Source organism: Blastomyces dermatitidis (genome assembly GCF_000003525.1).
Source record: "Blastomyces dermatitidis ER-3 genomic scaffold supercont1.13, whole genome shotgun sequence".
Taxonomy (NCBI): domain Eukaryota; kingdom Fungi; phylum Ascomycota; class Eurotiomycetes; order Onygenales; family Ajellomycetaceae; genus Blastomyces; species Blastomyces dermatitidis.
Genome location: NW_025544786.1, coordinates 720146 through 743211, shown reverse-complemented (window position 1 = coordinate 743211; position 23066 = coordinate 720146). Strand labels below are relative to the sequence as shown.

Here is a 23066-nt window from a genome sequence, read left to right as displayed (position 1 = left end):
AGAATCAAGCTATTTTTCTACAAGAAATGCTTACTGTTCACAAACACTCTTGAACTGAGTCTCTAGACATGATCTTCAGAGACACCTGTGAACTGAAAAGAAACTTTCTCAAGCTGTGATCACTTAAGGCCATCTATTGAATCATAATCTATAAAAGCTTTTACAAGTTTGTATTTGAAATTGACTCACAAGCCTGGCTGTGTGACATGAAAGATGAAGAAGCTGTCATCTATGTGATGACAGGCCTCTATTACACTGAAGTCAAGAACTGGCTGAATTATCTAGAGAATGATCATAAGAGATTCTGATAATCTGTTCTCAAGACCTATTTAGAGAATAAGTTGAGAGACTTTATAAGTCAGACAGAGAACATCTGAGCTGTGATCATCAATATTAGAAAAAGAGGTGAGAAATCTGATAAAGACTACTCACAGCACTTTATGAAATTGTGATGTGAATTGAGATCTGTGAAAACAGAGCTCTGAAACAAGACCTGAATAATGATGTTTGTGAAGAGGCTGAATAAAGATATACAGAACAAGCTCATTGAGCAAGACTCTAAGTTCTTGACTCTGAAGAAACTGATGACTCTCATTCATCACTTATAAATCACTGTGAGAGTCACAGACCTGTGAAGAGTGAATCATTGACTGACTCTGTAAGGGCCAGAACAACAGAGAACAGGTTTATCAGAAAAAGATGACAAGACACAGAGAGATTTGTGTCTGACTGCTGAGCAGAGAGAAAGAGCTTCACAAGCTTCTGCAAACAGAGTATATAACAGAGAGATTAAGAAAAAGAGACTCTGCTTTATCTGTTCTAAATCAGAATATCTTCACACAAACTGTTCAGATAAATCAAAATAGAAATTTGAGAAGTTATGAACAGAGTCAGCAATAGCCTTCTTAAGAGTCTTGAAGCTGACACCTGAATCTGTTACTCTCTCAATGAAAATGCTTGCTTACAGAGAGAGACTGTGCTGTGATACTGCTACTCTGCAAGCATGAGAAGCATTGATGAACTCAGAATCCCAGATCACTGTGATGTCTCTAAAGCTTGCAGAGCAAATAAGCTGAAAGATGAAGACTGAGAACCTGCTCTTGTAACAAGCAGGATGTGAGAACTCAGATCTGAGAACTGAGAAACTCATGAGAGTCACCTTTGAATTGCAAGATCTCTCTGAAACCTGAAGAAGATTTGCAGAAACTGTGATTATCACAGACATCACAGATAACATGTATTTGAAACTTGTATAACTTCAAAGACACAATTCACACATAGCTGTTCACAAGTCAGGTTTATACTTTCAATCAGTGTTGACAGACTCACTTATAAAGATAGAAGCAGTTGATACTGTAGAGTTGATTAGAGAAGACAAGCTCATCTATATAATGACTTTGCAAGTGTCTGAGAACCTTGTGATCATGGAAACTGAGCTTCAGATATCAGAGAAATACTAAGATCTCACAGAGATGTTCAGCTCAGCTAAGGCAGCTGAGCTTTCTTCTCACTGTGAGAAGAATCTGATAATAGATTTGATAGAAGAACAGAAACTCTTCTGAGAATCAATCTATAAGCTCTTTCATTATAAGACAGAGGTCTTACAGACCTATGTGAAGAAGAATCTGAAGAATGACTTCATCTAATCTTTACAGATCTTCACAAGAGCCTCTGTGATATTTGTGAAGAAGAAGAATGAAGATCTCAGATTGTGTGTAGACTATCACAATCTGAACTTCAAGATAATAAAGAGCTGCTACTCTCTGTCTCTGATTGAGAATGTGATCAACTGTCTCATGAGAGCTGTTATATTCATATAACTGAATATGATCAATATATATACATAGCTGTGAATACAGTCTGAGAATGAATGAAAGACTGTCTTTAGAACTGCACTGAAATTGTTTGAATATCTAGTGATGTCTTTTGATCTGACTAATGTCTCTACAGTATTCCAGTCTTTCATTAATAAAACACTTTATGCATATCTGAATGTCTTCATAGTAATATATCTGAATGATGTGATGATGTACTTCATGAAGGAGAAAGAACACACTGAGCATGTGTGAAGCATGTTGAAGGCCTTAGATAAGACAGGACTGTATATTAAGCTTGTGAAGTACAACTTCAGTGCCTGCTGAATTAATTTCCTAGAATATATAATCACTGCAGATAATATTCAGATGAAATCTTCACAGATTGAGACTATTCTATCATGACTGAAGCTAACTAGTATTCATAAGATTCAGATCTTTCTGAGCTTTGTGAATTTTTATAGATAGTTTATCTTTATATTCATGAGAATCTTCTTGACTCTTACAGACATACTGAAGAGTGAAAATAAGAAGAAGTTATTCTGTGAATAGAGAATGAAAAGATTATTGAGAAGAGAGAACTGTGAGAACTTTCTTATTTCAGAAGCTCATGAAGTCTTTGTAAGATTGAAACAGATATTCACAGACACAGTGATGCTATTCCACTTTGATTTCTTACTCTTAATCAGATTGAAGACAGATGTCTTCTTCTTTGTGATTTCAGAAATAGTCTTGTAACTACAGTTAAATGAGAACTGGGTTTCAGTGACCTTTTTCTTGCAGAAGATACAACTCACAGAGATTAACTATAACATTCATAATCAGAAGCTCCTTATAATAGTGAAATTCTTTCATCACTGATGTCACTACTTTGAGAGTCTTATAACAGTGATTACTGTTAGAACTGATTATGACAGCTTATAACAGTTTACTTTAATCAAGAAACTCTCACAGCAGCAGGTTCACTGAGCTCAGAGACTGAGTGAGTTCTGATTCAAGATAGAACATATCAAGAGAACTAAGAACTCAGCAGACAGACTCTCTTACAGATCAGACTATGTTAAGAAGGCCAGGGTGACAGACACAGAGAGACTAGAGAAGGCAGAAAAGCTTCATGAGATGCTTGAACTGAGTGTTGTAAAGAGATTGACTGAAGAGTCTCTCAATCCCTTGCAAGAGAAGAGGGAGAAGAGAGAAAAGAAGCCTGTATAACTACTTTCTACAACACTGAGAGTCAACACTCTGAGAATCTTCACAAGAATTCTTGAAGAGGGTATCTATAATCTGAAGAGTTTGTGAGCTTTGAGAAGCACTGTGAAAGACCTGATGCAAGAAAAAACAGAGCATAAGTCTTTGTAAGATCTTCTATTCAGATTGTCTGAACTGTAACTGAAGAATAAATATGCTCAGTATATTCAGAAACTGCTTATGACAGGAATCAATTCTGCAGAAATAAAGAATTGAAGAGACTTAAATAATCTCTTGTAAAGAGAGGGCTGAATTTATGTGCTTGTGAATGAGTTTCTATGTGTAGAACTCATTAAAAGGTATCATAACTCTTCTCTAGTGAGTCATTTTGCAGATACTAGAACTCATGAGTTGCTTGTAAGAAAATACTTCTGACTGAAGATGCAAGAACTTGTGAAGAAGATAGTGAATTCTTATGCTGTTTGTCAGAATTCATGAGTAGTGCAGTTCAGGTTATATGAAGAACTCACTTCTCTACTCATCTTGTGAGAACCTTGGAAACAGCTAGGAATGAATGTCCTTGTGAGCCTCTCTGAAAGCAAGAACATATATGATACCTGCTTTGACAGTGTACTGGTGATAGTGAATTGCTTTATCAAGATGACACACTTTATATCTATCTGCAAGAACTTGAAGTTAAAGGATTTGACTCACATCTTTGTCTGCAATGTGATCTGATTGCATGAATTATCTATGAACATTGTCTCAGACAGAGAATTAATCTTTGCAGAAGAGTTCTGATCTGATCTGATAACTATACTGAAGATCTTGTAAGATCTAAGCACAGCTTTTTATCAACAGACAGATAGTCAGATAGAACATCTGATAAGTATATTGAAACAGTATCTGTGATGCTTTGTCAATTACAATCAGAATGACTGAGTGCATTGATTATCACTCACAGAGTTTATATACAACAACTCAAAGCATGTCAGTACAGATAAAATCCTCTTTGAGATGCTCACTGAGACTCATTCACAGATGATCTTGATGAACCCGTGAGAGTACACTATAGAGTGTGATAATACCTGTGAACAGGCTGAGAGAATTCAGAAGATTCAGGAGAAAGTCTGTGAATTCTTGAGAAAGACTTAAGAGTATCAGAAGAGATACTATGACTTCAAGCACATTGTGAAGAGTTTTAAGAAAGATGATAGAGTCTGACTAAGTCTAGAAAACATCATCACACAGAGATCTAGTAAGAAGCTGAATCTCTTATAAACAGAGTCTTGTAAGATTATGAAGAAAGTTAGCTTGCAGTTCTACAGATTGAAACTGTTATCTGAGTTATAGATATATAATGTTTTTCATGTCTCTTTACTCTGTGAATACAAGGAATTCTTAGAAGAGAACTCTGTAACTCATCATTCTGTTCATGAAGCACTAGAGAGTGAAAGAGAATACTAGATTAAAGAAATTATTGACTCAGAGAAGTGAGATTGTAAACTCTGATTCAAGGTTCAGTGACAAGAGTATTCTGATAAGATGAATGAGTTCACTTGAGAATCATCTGAGCAGATAAGATATCTGCAGAAGCTGAGACATGACTTTTATACTGTGAATTCTGACAAGTCAGAATGACATGATCTTCACTAAGAATCTGATTGTGATAAAGATATTAACACTGTCATTTATAAACTCTAGTCTATAAGATGATGAGTTTCTACTGAGATGAACAGTCTGCAGTGTATACAAGAGAAGAAGAAAACATATTCTTATTAAAGCTAAAAAACAAGAAAACAAATAGAACTGTGAATGCAATTTAGAGACTAACAAAGAAAAAATAAAGAAAACTCACACTTATATTATCAATATCTGTAATACTCAATTCTCTTATAACTATCAATTTCTCTCTTCAAAGAAGCAGAGAGTATCATGCTCACAGTACAGACAATTGTTGCATTTGATATAAAGATCATTAGAAATGCACAGACTTCAGAGAAGCTGAACATCAGAGCATATACAGTTGTGACAGAATCTTGAAGACTGATTATCTGTGTGTATGACCAGATATCTCTTGTGAAGCTGTGTCTGCTCTCTCAGTTATGCTGAAGTATTCAGTCTGAAAACAATGAGAATATAGAGAGAGAGCTCATCTGTCCAGGTCAACTTCTGTTGTGAATTCATGGTATTCACATTGCCTTGATTACCTGGATTTTGCAGGTACTCAGGGACTCATCTCTCATTAGCAATGGGATTGTGAAAATGCGCCACAGCATGAGGATCATTGATAGAGAACCTAGGCATATTCACATATGCCTGGTCAGAGATTGTGCGGGCAGGGGGGGGGTGATTGTAGGCCTGCAGAGCCGCAGAAGGCACTGATAACACTGAGAGCTTCACAAGAACTGTCAGCTAGAATCTGTAAGGAATTACTTGTGAGAAGACTTACAGCAAAGAAAGGAACTGTGCTGCTTAAAGTCAGAGACTGATCTGGGAAAGAAATGAGATGAACTGCTGGCCTGAAGATCAGGTGCGGTGATGAGGCTGAGAGAGATGAAGACATGATCATGAGCAGCAGCACCCCTGCTTCACCAGCCAGTAAAAAGTGATCAGAGAAGTTATGAGAACACTCATGAGAAGCTTGATAATGATCAGACATTGTTTATGAAGATATTGAAATTGAAAAATTTTTTATTCTTGAGAAGTTCTTGAATCAATACACAGACATTGTCAGGAATACTCTCTCTCTGTTATCTGAGTGAAAACACTTTGTGAATGAATGAGAATACTCACAGTTTGTGAGAATGAAAGCTGTTATAAAAAAAGGAAAAAGAAGATGAGATTCTGCAGACAGATCTGAGATATTTATACTACTCTAGAGAGATTTACTTACACTGTGAGTGATCTCATGAAACAGCTAGATTACTCTAGTAAACAAGAGTGATTGTGAATTGCAGGCCTGAATCTTTCTATATAACTACAAAGAGTGATTACAGACTGCAGACATCTTGATTCTACAATTCTACAGAGTTGATGAAAGAATGGAAAATTCCTCACAATTCTACAGTGTCAAAGAGTAATGATTTGTGAGAATGAATGAAAGATCAACTTGTGAATGTTTCTCTTTGATGAGGATGATCTCACAGAGAGTGATTCATCTGTGAGATGAATCTGTGTGATGATCATACAAGAATCTTGTGAAAATGATTGAGAGTCAACTGAAACTCTTCTGTATAGAAGATACAAGATGAATCTGTGTGATAGTCAGAGAAGAATCTGTAGGTCATAAAGAACCTTGTGAAACAAGAAACTGAGTGACAGACTCTTTTCTCTTCACAGTAACAAGGGATTTTTCCTCACTGAGATTTTTTATAGATGTGAAGGATTTTTAGTGAGTATCACTGCAGTGCTGAGCTGACTATGAAGTCACTCAGTGAAAGGCTTCACAGATGAAGCCTTAGAGAGGGGGGGATATGTAAGAAATCCTGCTTCTCACAGATCCTTTACCTCTATTCCTATCTCTTGTGTAATCAATAGGGCTAGCGGCCCTTGGCTACACACAACTATATAGACTGGAGTTCACGAATACTATTCATAACTCAGCTTGAATGCTATTATACATTTGACTCCTACATTTATCTTTCTACTGTGAACACTTCTAGTAGTTAACAGTACATATCATGCCAAGCTGCAAACACCCGAATAATCGCCCGCGAGCACTTATTCTTACAGGAATCTCCATCTACACTCAGTTTCACTAGCATTTCCATCCTTCATGATGAGTAGAGAGTGAGGTCGGAAGCATCGAAATATGCGGGAGCACCTAAGCGTTCTTTCAGCGCTTTTGTATTCGATTCTGTAGATGTTGGAATTGCATGGGTTCCTTGTGATAATTGTTGGATCTCTTCATATTGATGTTGTTGAGTTGCATGCATGTCTGCTATCTGTTGCTGTTGTAATTCCAACATTGCTCGGAGCCACTGTGGCACTGCGTCTATGCTCATGTTCGAGTTCGAGGGTTCCATATTATTGTTAGACATGGTTATATCGATCGTCGGATGTATGATATCTGTGTGTAATCGTATTCTCATACGTCTGGGTGTCAGGACTCTCGGGTCTTTCGCTGACATTCTCTTTTGTAAGATCTTACTCTCTTCGTAAGATCTTGTTGCAGGGCCAGGGCGACTGGCGAGCAAGCTTCTATCTGGGGACTCGGTGTCTGCTTAGCTGTGTTTCTCTTTCTTTCGCTGATGGTCTCTTGTAAGATCTTACTCTCTTTGTAAGATCTTGTTGTGGGGCCAGGGCGACTGGTGAGCAAGCTTCTATCTGTGAACTCAGTGTCCGCTTAACTGTGTGACTGTTTCTTACATGTCGTTACGCGTTCGGATATCTCTCAATGGATAATTGTTCCTAATGAGGAGATGATGCTGGATAATTGTTTCCTAATAAGGAGACAATGAGCGTTTTTATAGTGTAAGGGGCCTACGCCGAATAGATCGGTATAATATTAATAGGTCTTATATAACAAAGATAAAAACACTAGAGAAGAAAAGAAAGAGAAAGTGTAAGAATCGGCAATCGAGGTGGATATTTATATGTGTATGTGGTGGCGTACGCGGTGGAGCTTCGGGGCGGAAGAATATATGCGTGTTCGTAGCAGCCGAGGATCGGTGATCGAGAATGGCCGAGGGTCGGCAATCGAGAATGCCCGAGGTTCGGAGTGGCGATCGAGAATGGCCGAGGATCGGAGCGTACGTGGAATCTGTGGAGTGTAACGGAATAGTCTATATGATTGATCGGGGTGGCGGCCGAGGATCGGCAATCGAGAATGGCCGAGGATCGGAGCGTACGTAGAATCTGTGGAGTGTAACGGAATAGTCTATATGATTGATCGGGCGCAGCCCGCCACATGTACTCTTGAATGAAAATTTCACCTTAATTCAAGTCAGTATAATACTCATAAGATATAAGTAATATACACTGTCAACCTTCTTGAAGGCATCTCTGTGACTACTTGAGTTACTAAGAAGAGAGAGCTTGAGTGTATCAATACTGTCATAACTTGAGAAGAATTCAAGAACTTTCTACTGAATCAAATCAAAGATCACTGTAACTATGACTTCATAGTAACACAGTGATTTAACTTATTATATCAGTGAGATAATGAGAATTCTTTCAATTTCAATGCAAGATTTGAAGAATATTGAAAGAAACTGATTGATGATTTGAATTAATTAAAAACACAGCTTTATCTTGTAAAGCTGACTTATAAGATGTGAATAATAATATCATAATATCAGAGTTCATTAATCAATCACACTGAGCTTGTTAACCTGACTTTCTGAATCTATTTGAATAATCAATTCTCTGAGAAAAAGGCTAATAAGATCTCTTCTAAGTAATCAATGATAAGATCTAAACAGTGTCATGATAACTTCAGTGTGAAGAAAGTAAAGAAGAATTTCAAGTATTCTGATTCTTCACTCACTGTGAAGAAATATTAAAAAAGATTTGATAAAGATCTCTGTTTCAACTGCAGAGCTGATAATCACTATGTCAGTGATTATAAAAAGTTAAAGAAGAGAAGAAACTGAGAAGATATCTTCTTAAAGTTAACTCCTCTTCTGATAAATGTATCTATGAAAGATAAAGAAGAGAAAGAAAAGAATTAACAATTCTCACATCTTTAAGTTCATGTTATAATCACAATGTATACTCTGAATAAGAAGATATCAGTGAGATGTCTACTTAACTTCAGAGTGAATATTAACTTCATATTCTATTTCTTTTCTTTGATGAAGAATTGAAAGAAGATAGATCTGCTAGACCATGTAAAATTTACTGATAAAACAAAATGTCATCATTTTAACATAATTCAAGCAAAGTGTGTGATCACAGACTCAGAAGAAACCTTTAAGAAGAGCAGTCTGCTTCTTCATACAGTCAATATCATAGATGAGAATGTTATTCTAGATCTCTTATAATTGAGAGAAAACAATTCTCTCATTGACTGAGTCACTTAGATGTGACAGTATCATCTTACTGATGAAGAGACAGTAATAGAGAAATCTGAAGAGTTTCATCAGAAGAATCTTGAGAAAAAGATTGAGTCAATATACTGTATAGCAGGTGATTGAAACTTAAAGACAGATGAAGAAGTCATCACTCTTACTGCAAGATTAGCAGTAGTATTCATCATTGAAGACAGATGTACACAACATCTCTTTACAGATTTTAAGAATGTCTTTTCAGAAAGAAAAGCAGTGAAGTTTTCTGATATCAAGATATGATATAAGATTCATCTTGAAGATAATGCAACAGTATTATACAGATCTCTTTATAACTTGTCTATAAAGAAGTTGAATGTTCTGCACAAATATCTTGAAGAAGTGCAATCAAAGAACTGAATATATTTATCAAAGAGTTCAGCAGAGATGTCTATACTCTTTGTATCTAAGAAGAATAATAGACTATATCTATGCATAGACTACAGAGATCTCAATAAGATGACAGTTAAGAATCACTATTCATTACTGTTAATTAATGAGATGATCAATTGATTATCTGAAGCAAAGATGTTCTCAAAGATTGATATACAGAATATCTATCATAGAATCAGAGTTAATAAAGATAACATTTGAAAAATGACTTTTCATACCAAGTACAGTAATTTTGAATATCTTATTTTATCTTTTAATCTTTGTAACACTTCAGTCATCTTTCAGACCTATATAAATGAGATGTTGCAGAGCCTTGTCAACATCTTCTATATAGTATACTTAAACAACATTCTAATCTTCTCAAAAATGAAGAAAGAATATGATACTCATGTTCAAGAAGTGTTGAGTCACTTGAGACAGTATTAACTCTATATAAACACTGAAAAATGCTCATTCTACATGCAGGAGATTGATTTCTTAGATTATGTTATTAAGATGAATAACATTTCAATGAACAGAAGCCAGGTCTCTGTCATTGAGAACTGATCAGCACTGTGAATGTACTGCAAGATACAGATATTTCTAGAATTTGTGAATTTCTACAGATAATTTATCTATGTATATTCACAGATTACTGCCCCTCTTACAGATCTGTTGAAGAGAAGTGTGAAAGACAGGAAAATAGAACTATTTACTCTCACTCAAGACACTGCACAGGTATTTGTAGAATTGAAACAAGCTTTTACAGATATTATAATACTGAATCATTTTAACTCTGACTTACTCAGTCAGTGTGAGACTGATACATCTGAGAATGAAGTCTGTGAAATCTTTTCACAGTTGACACTGAAGATCTTTCAATATTGAAAGAATTAGAAGATAATCACTTCTGAGAAAACAGATAATGAATTATCTGTAAGAGAAGACTTTTTCACAGAGTTTATAAGATACTGTGAATAGAGATCAGTGATCTTCTTCTTCAAGAAGTTATCACTTATACAGAGAAGGTATAATACTCATGATTAAAAGATATTAGTAATTGTCAAATTCTTTAAGATCTGATAACATTATCTTCAGAGTAGTAGATACTCAGTGTAAGTTCTCACTGATCATGCAAATCTGTGTTACTTCTTAATAATAAAGAGCTTAACAGAACATTAAGTCAGATGAGTGAAGCTGCTTTCAGAGTATGATTTCTATATCTGATATCATTCAGATCAGCTTAACTCTGCTGACACACTGTTTAGATAATCTGATTATAATATTATTAATGTGAAGAAGAATTCTATAAAAGAATCTCTATCATCACTGCAGAAGAAGCTGACTGTAGAGAGTTAAGATTCTCTAAAGCTCAGAAACAGTACTGAAGAGACAGCTACATAACTCAGTATAGAAGATAGAAGAGAATCTGAGTTCTCACAGAGAATTGACACTGAAGATCATGAGCTTCTCATGTCACATCTTATAATCATTGAATTGACAAAGAATGAAACAGTCTACAATCTTTCAATCTGACTACTTTTGAAATTCATTGATAAGTTATAGAAGAGAAACACCTCTACTGCAGCTTAAATTCAGAAGTTAAAGAAGAAAGAGTTCAGTTTAAACTTAGAAGAGATAGACTCTGAGTGAGATAGTACTGCTAAGAAATCAAGTCACTGATAACTAGAAGAATGTGAACTTCTACTACTGAATGATTCAGTCTTTGTCTCTCATAGTAGAGCAGTGTGTTAGAAGTTATTGAGAATTCATCATAATAATTCTCATACAGAGCACTTTAGATTAGAGAAGACTGAGAAGCTTCTAAAATATAAATACACTTAAGACAAGCTCTGAACAGATGTTAAAGAGTATATTAAGACTTACAATATCTGTCAAAAAATAAAGATTTCATAGTATAAGTAATACAGTGAGTTGATATCACTGTTTGTTTCAAAGAGTCTATGACAGAATCTATTGATAGATTTCATAGTTGACCTGCTGAAGTTGACAAGAGTCAAAGAATATAACTCAATTTTAGTCATTGTTAATTACTTCATAAAGATAATCAGATATATCTCTATTTATAAAAAGATTAAAGCCTCTGAATTGACTGATCTGTTTTTAAATATTATTATTCATGATTATAATGCTCTGAAATCATTGATAACAGATTAAGAATCTCTCTTCATCAGTAAATACTGATTAGCTTTTTACTATTATTTTATAATAAGATATCTTCTCAGTACTGCATTTCATCTGCAGACTGATAATCAGACTGAATATCAGAATCAGACACTAGAACAGCATCTTTAAGCATTCTATTTATATTATCAGAATGATTGACTTAAACATCTTCTGATCACTGAATTCATATATAACAATATAAAGAATGCAATCTTAAAGATATCTTCTTTCTATACTTATTATGAATATAATTCTTCATTACTTAGTGATGTCATGAATAACATTTTAAAGAGAGAGATAGACAGTCAGAATATCAGACAGATACAGAGAATGAAGTATTTCTCAGTATTAGAAGTAAAAGTGAGATTGAAACTTTTGAATAAAATTTATAAGAAGACAGTGAAAAGTATTCATTACACTCAGAAGCAGTAGATGAAATACTATAATTAAAAACATCTTTTAATGAAGTTCTTAATAGAGAATCAAGTGCTACTTTCAGTAAAGAATATCAAGATAATAAGATTATATAAGAAGCTCAGTAAGTAGTGACTAGAACCTTTCTCAGTAATAAGAGTAATGAGTAAGTAGATATATAAGTTGAAATTATTCACAGAATTGAAATTAATTCATTCTGTTTTTCACATTTTCTATTTAAAGCTCTATAAGCAATGTCTCAGAGCAGAGCTGTCTCAGTCAGATAGTATTAAGATTAAGAGTAATACTGAATATCTTATAAAGAAAATATTAAATAAGTAAATATATTACAGCAAGCTTTAATATCTTATTAAATGAGAAGATTATTTATTATCAGAGAATTCATGAAAATCACTTAAGTATTTGAAAAATACTGAGAAAGAGATTGTAATCTATGAGATAACTAGTAGAGACTACTCTGTTACATATCAGAGATATTGAGTAAGAAACACTGCTTAAGACTTCTTATTTTTTTCAAAGAGTTTTTTAGAAATAATCTTACAGTAATGAGCTGATATCTTATAGACTCTGAAGCACTCTTCTTCTATTTTCTCTCAAAGAATTTTTAGAAGTTTAATGAGACTATATAAGTGTAAAATTCCTGAAGTGATTAGAGAAAAGAAATATTTAAAATTAATAAAAAAGATTAATATTAATTAATCTGTGAGCTACTGCTATTCTAGTGAGACTGCAGCCTGCTGAAAAAGTAAAAAGAGAGAATCTCAGAGCCTACTTATCAATAATTACACTCTTATTAAACTCATTCTTCACTGTTGAAGTCTCTGACATTAGCATCTTTATCTGCTGAGAAGTTAGCACTGCAGCACTGCAGAGAAATATACTGTAGAAGAGTATAAAAGATACTGAAAGTATTAACTTATTAACTTATAAAGTATCTCAGTTATCTACTTTAACTGAAGTGAGATTCTCTTCAATCAGTGATTAATCTTCACAGTGCTTTTAACAGTGATATCAGCTGACTTCTTCTTAGAGTCAGTCATTCTGAGATGTTTTTTCATCTCAGAGATTCACACTTTTATCTTCTTTTACAGATGAGTAAGAAGAATCTCTTCAGTCTTAATAGAATTTATCAATACTTGAAGCTCTGAGACTCTTGCTCTGTACTACTTAAGTATCTGAGCTTCTTATCAGAGTCAATACAATATCTTCTTATAGAGTAGATAATATTTACAGAAAGACAGAAGTTATTATTACAGATGCAATGAAAATAATAAAAGTAAGAGAAGAGATAAGTGTACAAGATTCTCTTCTTCTTCAGCTACTTAACATAGTGTAGATAAGTAGTAATATCAGTCAGAGACTGCACTGAAGTCTCTTTACAGAGAGAAGATAAAGAAACTGCAGGACTCTGCAGACTCAACTCAGCAGTATTCTGAGCAGGGCTCAGGCATGCTGTAGAAGAGAAACTACAGATTGAGCTTCTCAGAGTCACTATTCTCAGAATCAAGCTCTTTCTGAGTTTCTCTCTGAATGATCACATGAGATCATACATCACTGTGCTGATTGAGAGAGAGAGCAGTGTTGCAACAGTGATAAGAGAAACAGAGAATGAACTGAATGCAGACACACTGACTAGCAGAATTACTGCAGCTGTAAGAGAAGCAGAAGAAGATATGACAATGAAAGTAAAGCTTCTGCAGCTCATTGACACTGTCTTCATCTTCAACCTGGCTTTCTTAATGATCACAGAGGCTGCCATCACATCACAAAGATATTTACTTACTAGAAAATATCAGAATAAGTTCTCTACTGTTCTTTAAGAATAATACTCTCATGCACTCACTATTGCAGATGAAAGAAGAAGAAGAAAAATATATCACAGAGAGAAGAATCTTTTGAAAAAATCCTATCACTACTGTTAGTTTTGTCTCTAAAATACATCACTTTTGCAGAGAATTTCATATATAGAACAGAATATATTGAGAGATCTGTAAGTCACTTATTAACTATGTTTTTTCACATTTCAAATTGATATATAAGAAACTCACTTATCATGTGTTTGATTTGAATGAAGATGAGAAAAGAAAGACCTATGCAGTCAGCAGAAAAACTCATCTTTGTATCATACACAGTATATACACTGTTAATCAGTTGATAACTGTTGCTATACAACAAAGATAATTTCTAATTCAGTAATCTTGAGAATATAAAGACTATACTCTTAAAGAGAAGAGCATTGTCACACTCTCAACTGTATCAAGACTCTGTTGCAGTTTCATACAGTTCATTACTTTTATATGAATGATTTTATTCATTTCACAGACTGACTGAACTGGTTTTCAACTACTCTATGATATTATTCAGATATATTATAGAAAGATCTGATTAATGAATATAAGAATTCTACTTTTATATGAGGTCAGTAGATTACTCTTTCTTGATAATGAAATGCTGCTGAGGTATCACTCTGACTATTCTCACTTATGAAATAAGAGAAGAGTATCTGCTCATTGTCTATATAGAATAGCTAGATGCTGGCTTCTTATCAAAGAAGTCAGTGATTTGTTTTACTTTTACTGAAATATACACAAGAGTTACTGTATGTCTTATACAATCTTCTTAGTATACTAAGTATCATATCTGTGATATTCTTGCAATAACTCTGTAGCCTGCAAGCTCACTATTCAAGCAAGATAGTCAAGCTCACTCATACAGCTTCTTAAACAACTACTTCTACATGTCACTGCTGACTAGTCACTGCTTCAGTTCCGCCATGTTACAATATCTTCTTCTGAAAACTGGTGTGTGAACAGCTATGACTTTTTCAAATAAGTAAATGATGTTATAAGCTTTTATATCATAATCTTAGACTCTTCTTAGCTCTTTGAGCTTCTATTATGTAATTTATCTGTTGACTCTTCTGCAGCAGCATCATGCAGTCTAGCTGAGTAATAATGAGATATCACTGTCTTTTTCTTATCTTAATCTTTGACTACTTTATATGTGAAAAGATAAGTTAATAGTATTGAAAGCTTATCTATCTGAAATTCTAACTCTTTATCTTTATTATTTTCTTTCATCTCATTCTTATCTATCTTCTTTTTATCAGTCTTCTCATCTGTCTTCTCTTCTCTATCACTCATATAAAGAAGGGCATCATGCTTCTTCTGACTTAATAACTGAAATAATTTCTCTAAGATCAAGATCTTTTTCATCATACTCACTATATCTGTCTTCACAGCTGTTAACTTCTTCTTAAGACTCATTATTTCTATGATCTAATCTTCTATATATCATGATTTTCACTAATTCTGCTATGTTAAATTCTAGTGAGATGTGTGAAGAATAAAAGAAGAATAAGAAGAAAGTGATTATAATATATATATTAATGCAATCATTCATCTACACTAATCTCTATCACTCATAGAATCTTCTCTCTGTTATAATGAAACTTCTGTTCTCATCTATCTCATCAAAGAATTCTTTCTCATTCAAGCTTCTTATGATTTCTTTATAATTTCTTTCTTTTCTTATAGCTGTTTTTAGATTAAAGAACTTCTATCTCTTTCTTATCATTTCTTTTCAAGTCATTCTTACATCTTTTGCTCTTTGTAGAGACAAATAATTCTTACATCTGATCACTCTTTGTATGAATAAGTAATTCTATCATTCAGTCTTCCCTTTTCTATGATATCTGCAGCATATGTAAACAGACTAGCACTTCTGAATAATATTCACCTCTTTGGGCCTAGCACCCGTGATACCCATCATCTTTTTTCAATGTCATTTTCTCTTCTCTGCGAATGCATCCTTTCAGATAGAGAGACTGTGGCGTGCTTCCGCCCCCTATTCAAGTCAATCCCCTATTCAGCTCTAGCTTCTGCTTCATCCCTTGCTGTTTTCTGGAGCTTCTGCCACTACCTTCTCCCTCTGTCCTTCCTTCATATGCAATTGCTCCTTCTATGAGAGCTTTCACTCCTTCTCTACAGAGCCTTCATTCTTTCCTTTATATGCAATTGCTTCTTCTATGAGAGTGTCCACTCCTTCTCTACAGAGCCTCTGTCCTTCTCTTCATAGGCGATTGCTCCTTCTACAAGAGTTAATCTCTATAAAACAATCACTGTATATATAAGGGCGTACGCTCATCTCCCATCTTTAGAAGAATAAGACAAGTTTTTACCCTTATATCTGACCCTACGTAGCGGCGTACGCTACAGGAGGGAGGCAAAGGTAAATAGGGGAGGGGAGGGAGGGGGCAATGGAGGGGGCAATGGAGGGGCCACGATGACGTTTATAGGCGGGAAGAGCGGCGGGAGAGAAAGGAGGGTTGTTTATCTGAAGAGTATTTTTGGGCCGGAGACGGATTCCGAGTCTTAATGGATAGTCACCAGCAATTAATATTGTAATTGTAATTGTAATTGTAATTGTAATAAGTTAATTGGCCTTCTCTGAGATGGGCGGCGGGCGTGGGGGGGAGGATGATGGGGTGAGTTAATTATGAGTTAATTACATGTGAATGAATGTATAGAAAGTGGATTTGTCTGATAACTCCAGTCCATACATACAAAACTGATCAGGATAACCTTTGCATGCATGTAAGTATATATTCCTATGTACTCCGTATGTAACTTCACATTGAAAGAGACACCAAGGAAGGAGAAATTTCAATGGCTAAAACAATCATTGGACCCCACCCTAATCTACCTATATCTATATAAAGACCCGCGATGCGACGCTGCTAACACAAAACTAAAAAGCATTATTTATTTGATAAGGGAGAGAAAAAGGTAGTTGAAGGGTGGTTGGAAAAGGAGAGAAAAAAAGAAAGTTCCCTAAAAAATTCTATATATGAAATCAAGTGAAAAAAACCCTCCATATTTCGCCGGTTTCCGTTATCTCAGCCCATCCCATCCCATTCCATTCCATCCATCCACCCATCTCTTCCTTTGGTGATGATGTTGACGATGAAAAAGTGATGATAACTCCGAAGGAAAAAAACAGAGAGAGAAAGGAGAGAGATTATAAATTAAAAAAAAAAAAAAAAAAAAAAAAAAACCAAAAGAATATTCCCCCATCCTGGCTTGCCTCTTTATTAACTTCATGTGTCGAATGTCAGGGAATCGTCGTGGTAGGATAGGGATAGGGGGGGGAAAGTCCGATTTCGCGTAAACGTACATCCTCCCCCGTCCTCCCTCTTCTGTTGATTAAAAAACATATAAAGAAAAAACTAAAATTAAAAATAGATAATAAGATAAATGTGTAAAAACAAATGAAGAAAAGAAAATGAATATAAATAATCCCCGAAAACAAGGTGGGGTAAGAAGGATACATAGCGGACCAAAGAAGATAGATGATGATGATGAACCACCATTTGCCTCCCCGCCACAAACACACTCTGGTGGAGATATACAAGATGTATATTCGCAAGAAATGGAAGAAGGGATATGGAAAAATAAATAATAAAAACGCTCATCGGCCGTTAGGACAAGAGTGAGAAAAGGGCGGGAGGTTCTTAAATATTATCGGCGGGAGGGGAGGGGAAGGGAAGGGGGTGGTTTCATCGTCATCATCATCATCATCATCGAAGCCGGATGATATTTCACACCCGTCCATCGCCCCCACAGGCAAAAAGGAGGTTTGGGGGCTTTGGAACGCAAGATGTTTGCGTTTCGTCCCGCGCAGAGAATCGAGGACAAAGATTCCACCCTGATAATAGGGAGAGGTAGATAGGTACGAGGTATTTAAAATAGAAGTTGTGGCGGGAGAAGAGGTTGCCAATTATATTCAGAGAAGTGAAATCAGATGGTATCGTATGGTGATTAAATATGTATATAGATATTATATATATATAAATGGCTGGAAGGGTGGCGGGAATGGTGAGCGGGCGCGGAGTTGGGCGGGTTGTGCTTCTTGCCTGGGTGGGAGTAGGTACTCAGGAATTCGATTGCGTGTTTCGAGGTTCAAGTAGGTGTTGTGGTTGTTGTCATATGCAAAGTAAAGCCGTGATCGCGTTAAAAATGTATTCGATGGTAGAGAAACCCGGAAAAAAAAAGAAAAAGAAGAAGAAAAAAGAAAAAAAAAAAAGGGTAAAAAGGAAAGAGGTATATTTAAGAAGAAAAAAATGGCTAAATCGAAAGAGAGATAGATGGGTTGGGGTATATGGTTTGTATGCAACAGAAAAGAAATATGAGAAAGGGAGCACTGAAAAGGGATAAGAGTCGGATAGTGTAGGAGGTAAGAAATATTTCGTTTGGTGGTGGATGGAAGATCGAATTCGAACAAGGAGGCGCGGACGCTTAACCTTCCCTAGGCTGCTAGCTGTCGTCCGCGATGGGATATGGGTATTGGTTTCGGGGAGGGGGGGAGAATGACAGAGGAGGAATCATAACCACGCCCAGGATTACTCGTATCGACAGGGCCGTTTGATCTAGCAGTGGTCGCACCGGTGCGAGTAGACCCCTTCCCGCAATCCCCGGACAATGACTGTCGACGGGGGGAAAACGTGTCCTCTTCAAACGAGCTGCACACCGAGCGATCGTCCGGGATACGGGGTCCGCCAAACATGGCACACAGCTGCTGGAGCAACGCGACAAATTGCGCATGTAGTTCTGTAAAGATGTATTCGTTCTCCACGATCTCTGCAAGATTGCGAGCACGAATCTGGCCGGCGCGGCGCGGTTGGCCGTCTGGATCTAGGGTTCGGCCGGTTAGGAACGAGGATATGGGCGTGTAGTTGCGTCCGTTGGCCATACTGGCAGTAGTAGCAGCGCCAGCACCAGCTTTAGAAACCGCGCCCTCTTCCTTGCGTTTTTCCGAGTCCTGGTGTCGCTCGGCTGCATTTACGATGCTCGCGGCAATACGGCCGAAAACGCGCCAGATGACTGGGGAAGCGCGGAAGGCCCTTCCAGCGTCCTTGCCTGCCAGGGCAATGAGCGCATAGCTGCGGCGTTTGCCGCGAGCCATGGGGTCTGGGAGGCGAAAGACATAAGCGATAGTGTAGCCGGCGGAGGAGTCGCCGAATGATAAGGGTCCAGATGAGAGCCCACGGGGGAGGAGCTCACAGCTCAGTGTTCGGATTGAAGCGCTGCGTAGAAGAGCATAGTCGTCGGGATTTGGCGGACCGCGTAAGGAGAGGTAGTTTACGATATGTGTATGGCATGAGGATGTTTCCGACGAGACGGAGGAGTGAAGTGAGGCTGGAGACGAGTGGCGTTGGTGGGGTTCTGTGTTGTAATCCGCTCGCGATCCGCTACAGGAGTATACAACTTCCCTGGAGCGTAGCACGGGACTTCCATTCCTACTTTTGCCATCTTCCTTCAAAGTTCCCGGCCCGCCGGGTGGAAGCTGTTTACTTACTCCCTTTGGGACTGTTAGGCTGCAGCTTGCGCAGGTTTCACTATCAGCACGAGCAATGCGACTAAGCCTGTCCGTATCAGCGCGGCCTGATAGCCGGTTCAAGAACCAGGGATGGTCTTCTATTCGCTGGCTGGGCGTTGGGGCTGAAGCGAGAGGGGAAGGTAGGGGATCGAGGCTAGATGAGGAGCAGCCGTTTAGAGAGCTGCTGACGGCGATATCCGGTGGCGTTATAGATTGCTGATCGGGTTTTCCAGGTCGACCAGCGTCACGGGAATGCAGGGAAGGGGAAGTGGCGTGAGAGGACAAGGGAGTATCGCTGGGTGAGATGTCATAGGTGTCTGGGTAACATTGCGCGCAGGAGGAGGGTATCACTTGGGAACAGAGGACGGATGTCGGGCCATGCACTTCGCAGAAGTGCGTCAAGGATAGCTATAAATCGTAAACACGAACAGCCGGTCAGTACGTCAGGGAGAAATAACTTCAAGTCAAAGTCAGAAAAAAAAAAAAAAAAAAAAAAACGAAGTTGTCGCGGGTAATATGCGAGAGATAAGCAGCGTATGTGCCACAAGAACAAGAGACGAGTGAGTTGCATGTACGCGATGCTGTGTATCGCTGTGGTGCTTCGGTGACTTGGCTTTTGCTCGGAAAGAAAAGAAGCCGATGGAATGTGTCCAGATATGACACAGCGTCGCAAAGGGACACAGAGCATAGAAAGAACGTGACGGATGAGTGGCGGTGACGCAGTAACAGCCTAGTCACGTATCGCATCACGGATGGCCGTGTGGTCGCCACGTTCCGTCGTCAAGGAAGATAGATAGATAGCTATATAGCTATGGCGTTTGTCTGGGCATCGAAACATGTGGGCCTTCTTCGCGACCACGACCACCATCGTCTCCCAGCCAAGTAAAGCAGAGCGATCGGGGCATGGAGGGGAGAGGAAGAAGAAGGGAGGGTAATGGCAACAGAAGCCAACAGACCGCAGGAGAAGACAGTAAGAATGGAAAAGGACTTACAATGAAATCCATGGCGAAAGGGGCCGAAGTAAGGACTAAGATGTGGTGGGAGAATCACGACGCCATACTGCGCATTGAGACATAGTTTCAAAGAATAGATAATAGATAGACAGATGGGATATGGAGGCAGATGAGGGGATGAAATGATTAAAAATAAGATAAAAACAAATGGATTGAGGACGAGCAGTAGTCGTCTCTTCAGGAGGGTTGAGGTTGAGGGTGGGTGAGATAGAGCTCAAAATTGGAGGAAGTAAGCCGTTGCAGCAGGGCTGGAGCTGGACTGGACTGGAGCGCGGGAGACAAACCGATGATATAATAATTGTAATCCAGCACCCGCGAACCGGCTGCACAAGAGGGCGGTGGAGTCGCCGCCGGGGATGCTGAGAAACAGTGTGGGCGGATTGGTCGCAGGGATGGATGGAGTGGTGGATGGAGTGGTGGATGTCGTAGTGGACGTCGTAGTGGACGTCGCAGTGGATGTGGTGGATGTGGATGTGGATGTGGTGGATTGTGACGGGGAAAAAAAAAGAGAGCTGCGAGAAAAGGACTCCAGACAGACAGACAGACAGACTCTCATCAGACTCCAGACTCAGACTCCATCCAGACTCAGACTCAGACTCAGACTCAGGCTCGACTCAGGAGCAGACGCCGGAGTGGAGCGAAAAGTGGGCGAGACAAGAACAAAGACAGAAATAAGACTTCGTCTTGGGGCGATGTGACAAAGTTTAAATAAAAAAAGGTTAACTCTGTTAATGAAAAAATAATATACAACATAATATAATAAATAACTAACTCTCTCTCTCTCTCCTTTACTTATTATTCTTCTCTTTGTGTATTGAAATCCAGCTGTTTGTCCCCTTATTTTGAGCCGCGCAATGCACTGGTTAATCCCCAAACAAAAACACATCAAACACTGTAGTGAAATAATAATACAGTACTCCGTAATTTAATACTCAATATGCAATAACCAGCAGAATTCCATCTTCCATCTGCCACAGAGCAATGGAAACGGCAGACAAGCAGGGATTGGGGGGGGGGGGACGTTGCGTTGTTGTTGTTGGGCTTCATCAGGCTTTCGTTTCTTTCAAACCAGCTTATGTCTGTCTGCCTGTAGCTATCCTTATTCCTCTATTATTGGCCATTCACACTCTACAGGACAGAGTACTCCGTAGTTACAGAGTACAGAGTAACAGACAGAAGTATCTACTCTTCGCAAACAGCCCATCCCATCCCATCCGCATGCATCCCTTTGATAACCTCCAATCTATCTACCCGCTTGAACCAGGCCTGGCCTGGTCTGATCTGGTCTTGGGTTCCATCTTCCCTTTCTCTGAGCAAGATTGGCAGTGGCTGCGGTGGCTGCGGTGGCTTGCTTGCTTCTGTTCTAGTAAAAAAAAAGGATAGCTACGGAGGAAGTTAGTCAAGTACGTACCGTACTTACTTAGCTTAGATCCGAGCTGCCATCATCAATGACAGTAACCTAGTGGAAGCCTTGGGGGATCCCAAACCTGTAACTAACTAACTCCGGAGCAGAGCAAGGGCAAGCCATCCCACTCTTAGCAGTCAAGTCCTTCATTCTTCCTTCGGTCCCCCACCTCTAATAACCACTATGATTCATATCCATGCACTAGCCAGACATAGCTCTGTCGCAGCCTAACAGGGTGGTTGGTGACAAGGGGGAGGGGAGGGATGGGATCAAGTTTCAAGATACGATACGATGCCGGAAAATCATGACAGCATAATAATCCCGTCCGAGCCTGATGCACAGAGTACGTACGTACAGTACATGCAAAGCAGGTCAGCAGAGCAAGTTCCTCTACCCAGCCTTGTAACATCCACTCCACAGGCGGTGGTGGTGATAATCGGAGGGTGATACATACCAAGCGGGAAAGAAGAAGAAAAAAAGCAAGCAACAAGACCATTGAGCTGAGAATAGCAATCTCTCTCACTTACTTTGCTGCTTTTTTTTTTTTTTTCTTTTTCTTTCTTTTTTCTCAGCCATCACACCTCTATCCCTAAAATGATGCCAATATATTAAAACAAATAACTGCTGTGATTGAACAGTTTCTAAGAGATACTACATGTATGAATAGGCGGAATAGCAGCCTTTTCTGCTTTCTTTGTCCATGTCCACAGTAGACAAAAATCTGAGTCTGAATGCAAAAAATACATTTGTTTTCAGAGAGAGAGAGAGCTGAAGATCATCTTGTCATATTCAAAACCTGTTCTTGAAACAGAGATCTGCAGAACTCTATAATAATTACAGAGTACTGCTTTTGCTTTTCAATTTTGCCTCTTCCTTCTCTGTATCTATGCATGATCTGTTATAATTACATAGAAAATTTATAGAAGCAGTATAGTACACACCAAGAAACAGGTTTAAAGCCTTACTCTGCCATTTGTTGTGAGTACATCTGTATTGTACTGTACTATGAAAATCTATGCTTTTGACTGAAGCTATTAATATATCTGATCATTCTTGCAGCTGCATATCTGCACAGCATCATGTACATGTAACATTACATACATACATACATGTAGTAATGCTTGAATGTTATTATATGTATCACAAGCTTCAATGGATATATGTATGTATGTAGAAAAGAGACAAGTTGTCATATACAGAAAACTATAAACTGACTTCTGACATT

General features: G+C 37.9%; 3 protein-coding genes across 3 annotated transcripts; 1 reads left to right on the top strand and 2 right to left on the bottom strand.

Moving 5' to 3' along the window:
• Positions 1 to 6760: 6760 nt before the first annotated feature.
• Positions 6761 to 7235, bottom strand: BDCG_09016 (uncharacterized protein). The gene has a single exon (XM_045424794.1). It carries the CDS (start codon positions 7133 to 7135, stop codon positions 6779 to 6781), a length of 357 nt encoding a protein of 118 aa, XP_045273425.1. The 5' UTR covers positions 7136 to 7235; the 3' UTR covers positions 6761 to 6778.
• A 9859-nt stretch (positions 7236 to 17094) lies between these two features.
• Positions 17095 to 22799, bottom strand: BDCG_09015 (uncharacterized protein). Its single transcript, XM_045424793.1, has 3 exons — positions 21924 to 22799; positions 20416 to 21819; positions 17095 to 19831 (listed from the first exon to the last, which is right to left on the bottom strand). The coding sequence occupies exons 2-3, from the start codon at positions 20425 to 20427 to the stop codon at positions 18353 to 18355; spliced, it is 1491 nt and encodes a 496-aa protein (XP_045273424.1). The 5' UTR covers positions 20428 to 21819; positions 21924 to 22799; the 3' UTR covers positions 17095 to 18352.
• On the top strand, positions 19423 to 21214 carry BDCG_09014 (uncharacterized protein). The gene has a single exon (XM_045424792.1). It carries the CDS (start codon positions 20793 to 20795, stop codon positions 21132 to 21134), a length of 342 nt encoding a protein of 113 aa, XP_045273423.1. The 5' UTR covers positions 19423 to 20792; the 3' UTR covers positions 21135 to 21214.
• Positions 22800 to 23066: the final 267 nt, after the last annotated feature.

What these genes read in the sequence shown, in the direction of transcription:
- BDCG_09016 (XM_045424794.1), bottom strand. Translation starts at nt 7,135, where the DNA reads ATGTCAGCGAAAGACCCGAGAGTCCTGACACCCAGACGTATGAGAATA.
- BDCG_09014 (XM_045424792.1), top strand. Translation starts at nt 20,793, where the DNA reads ATGCTGAGAAACAGTGTGGGCGGATTGGTCGCAGGGATGGATGGAGTG.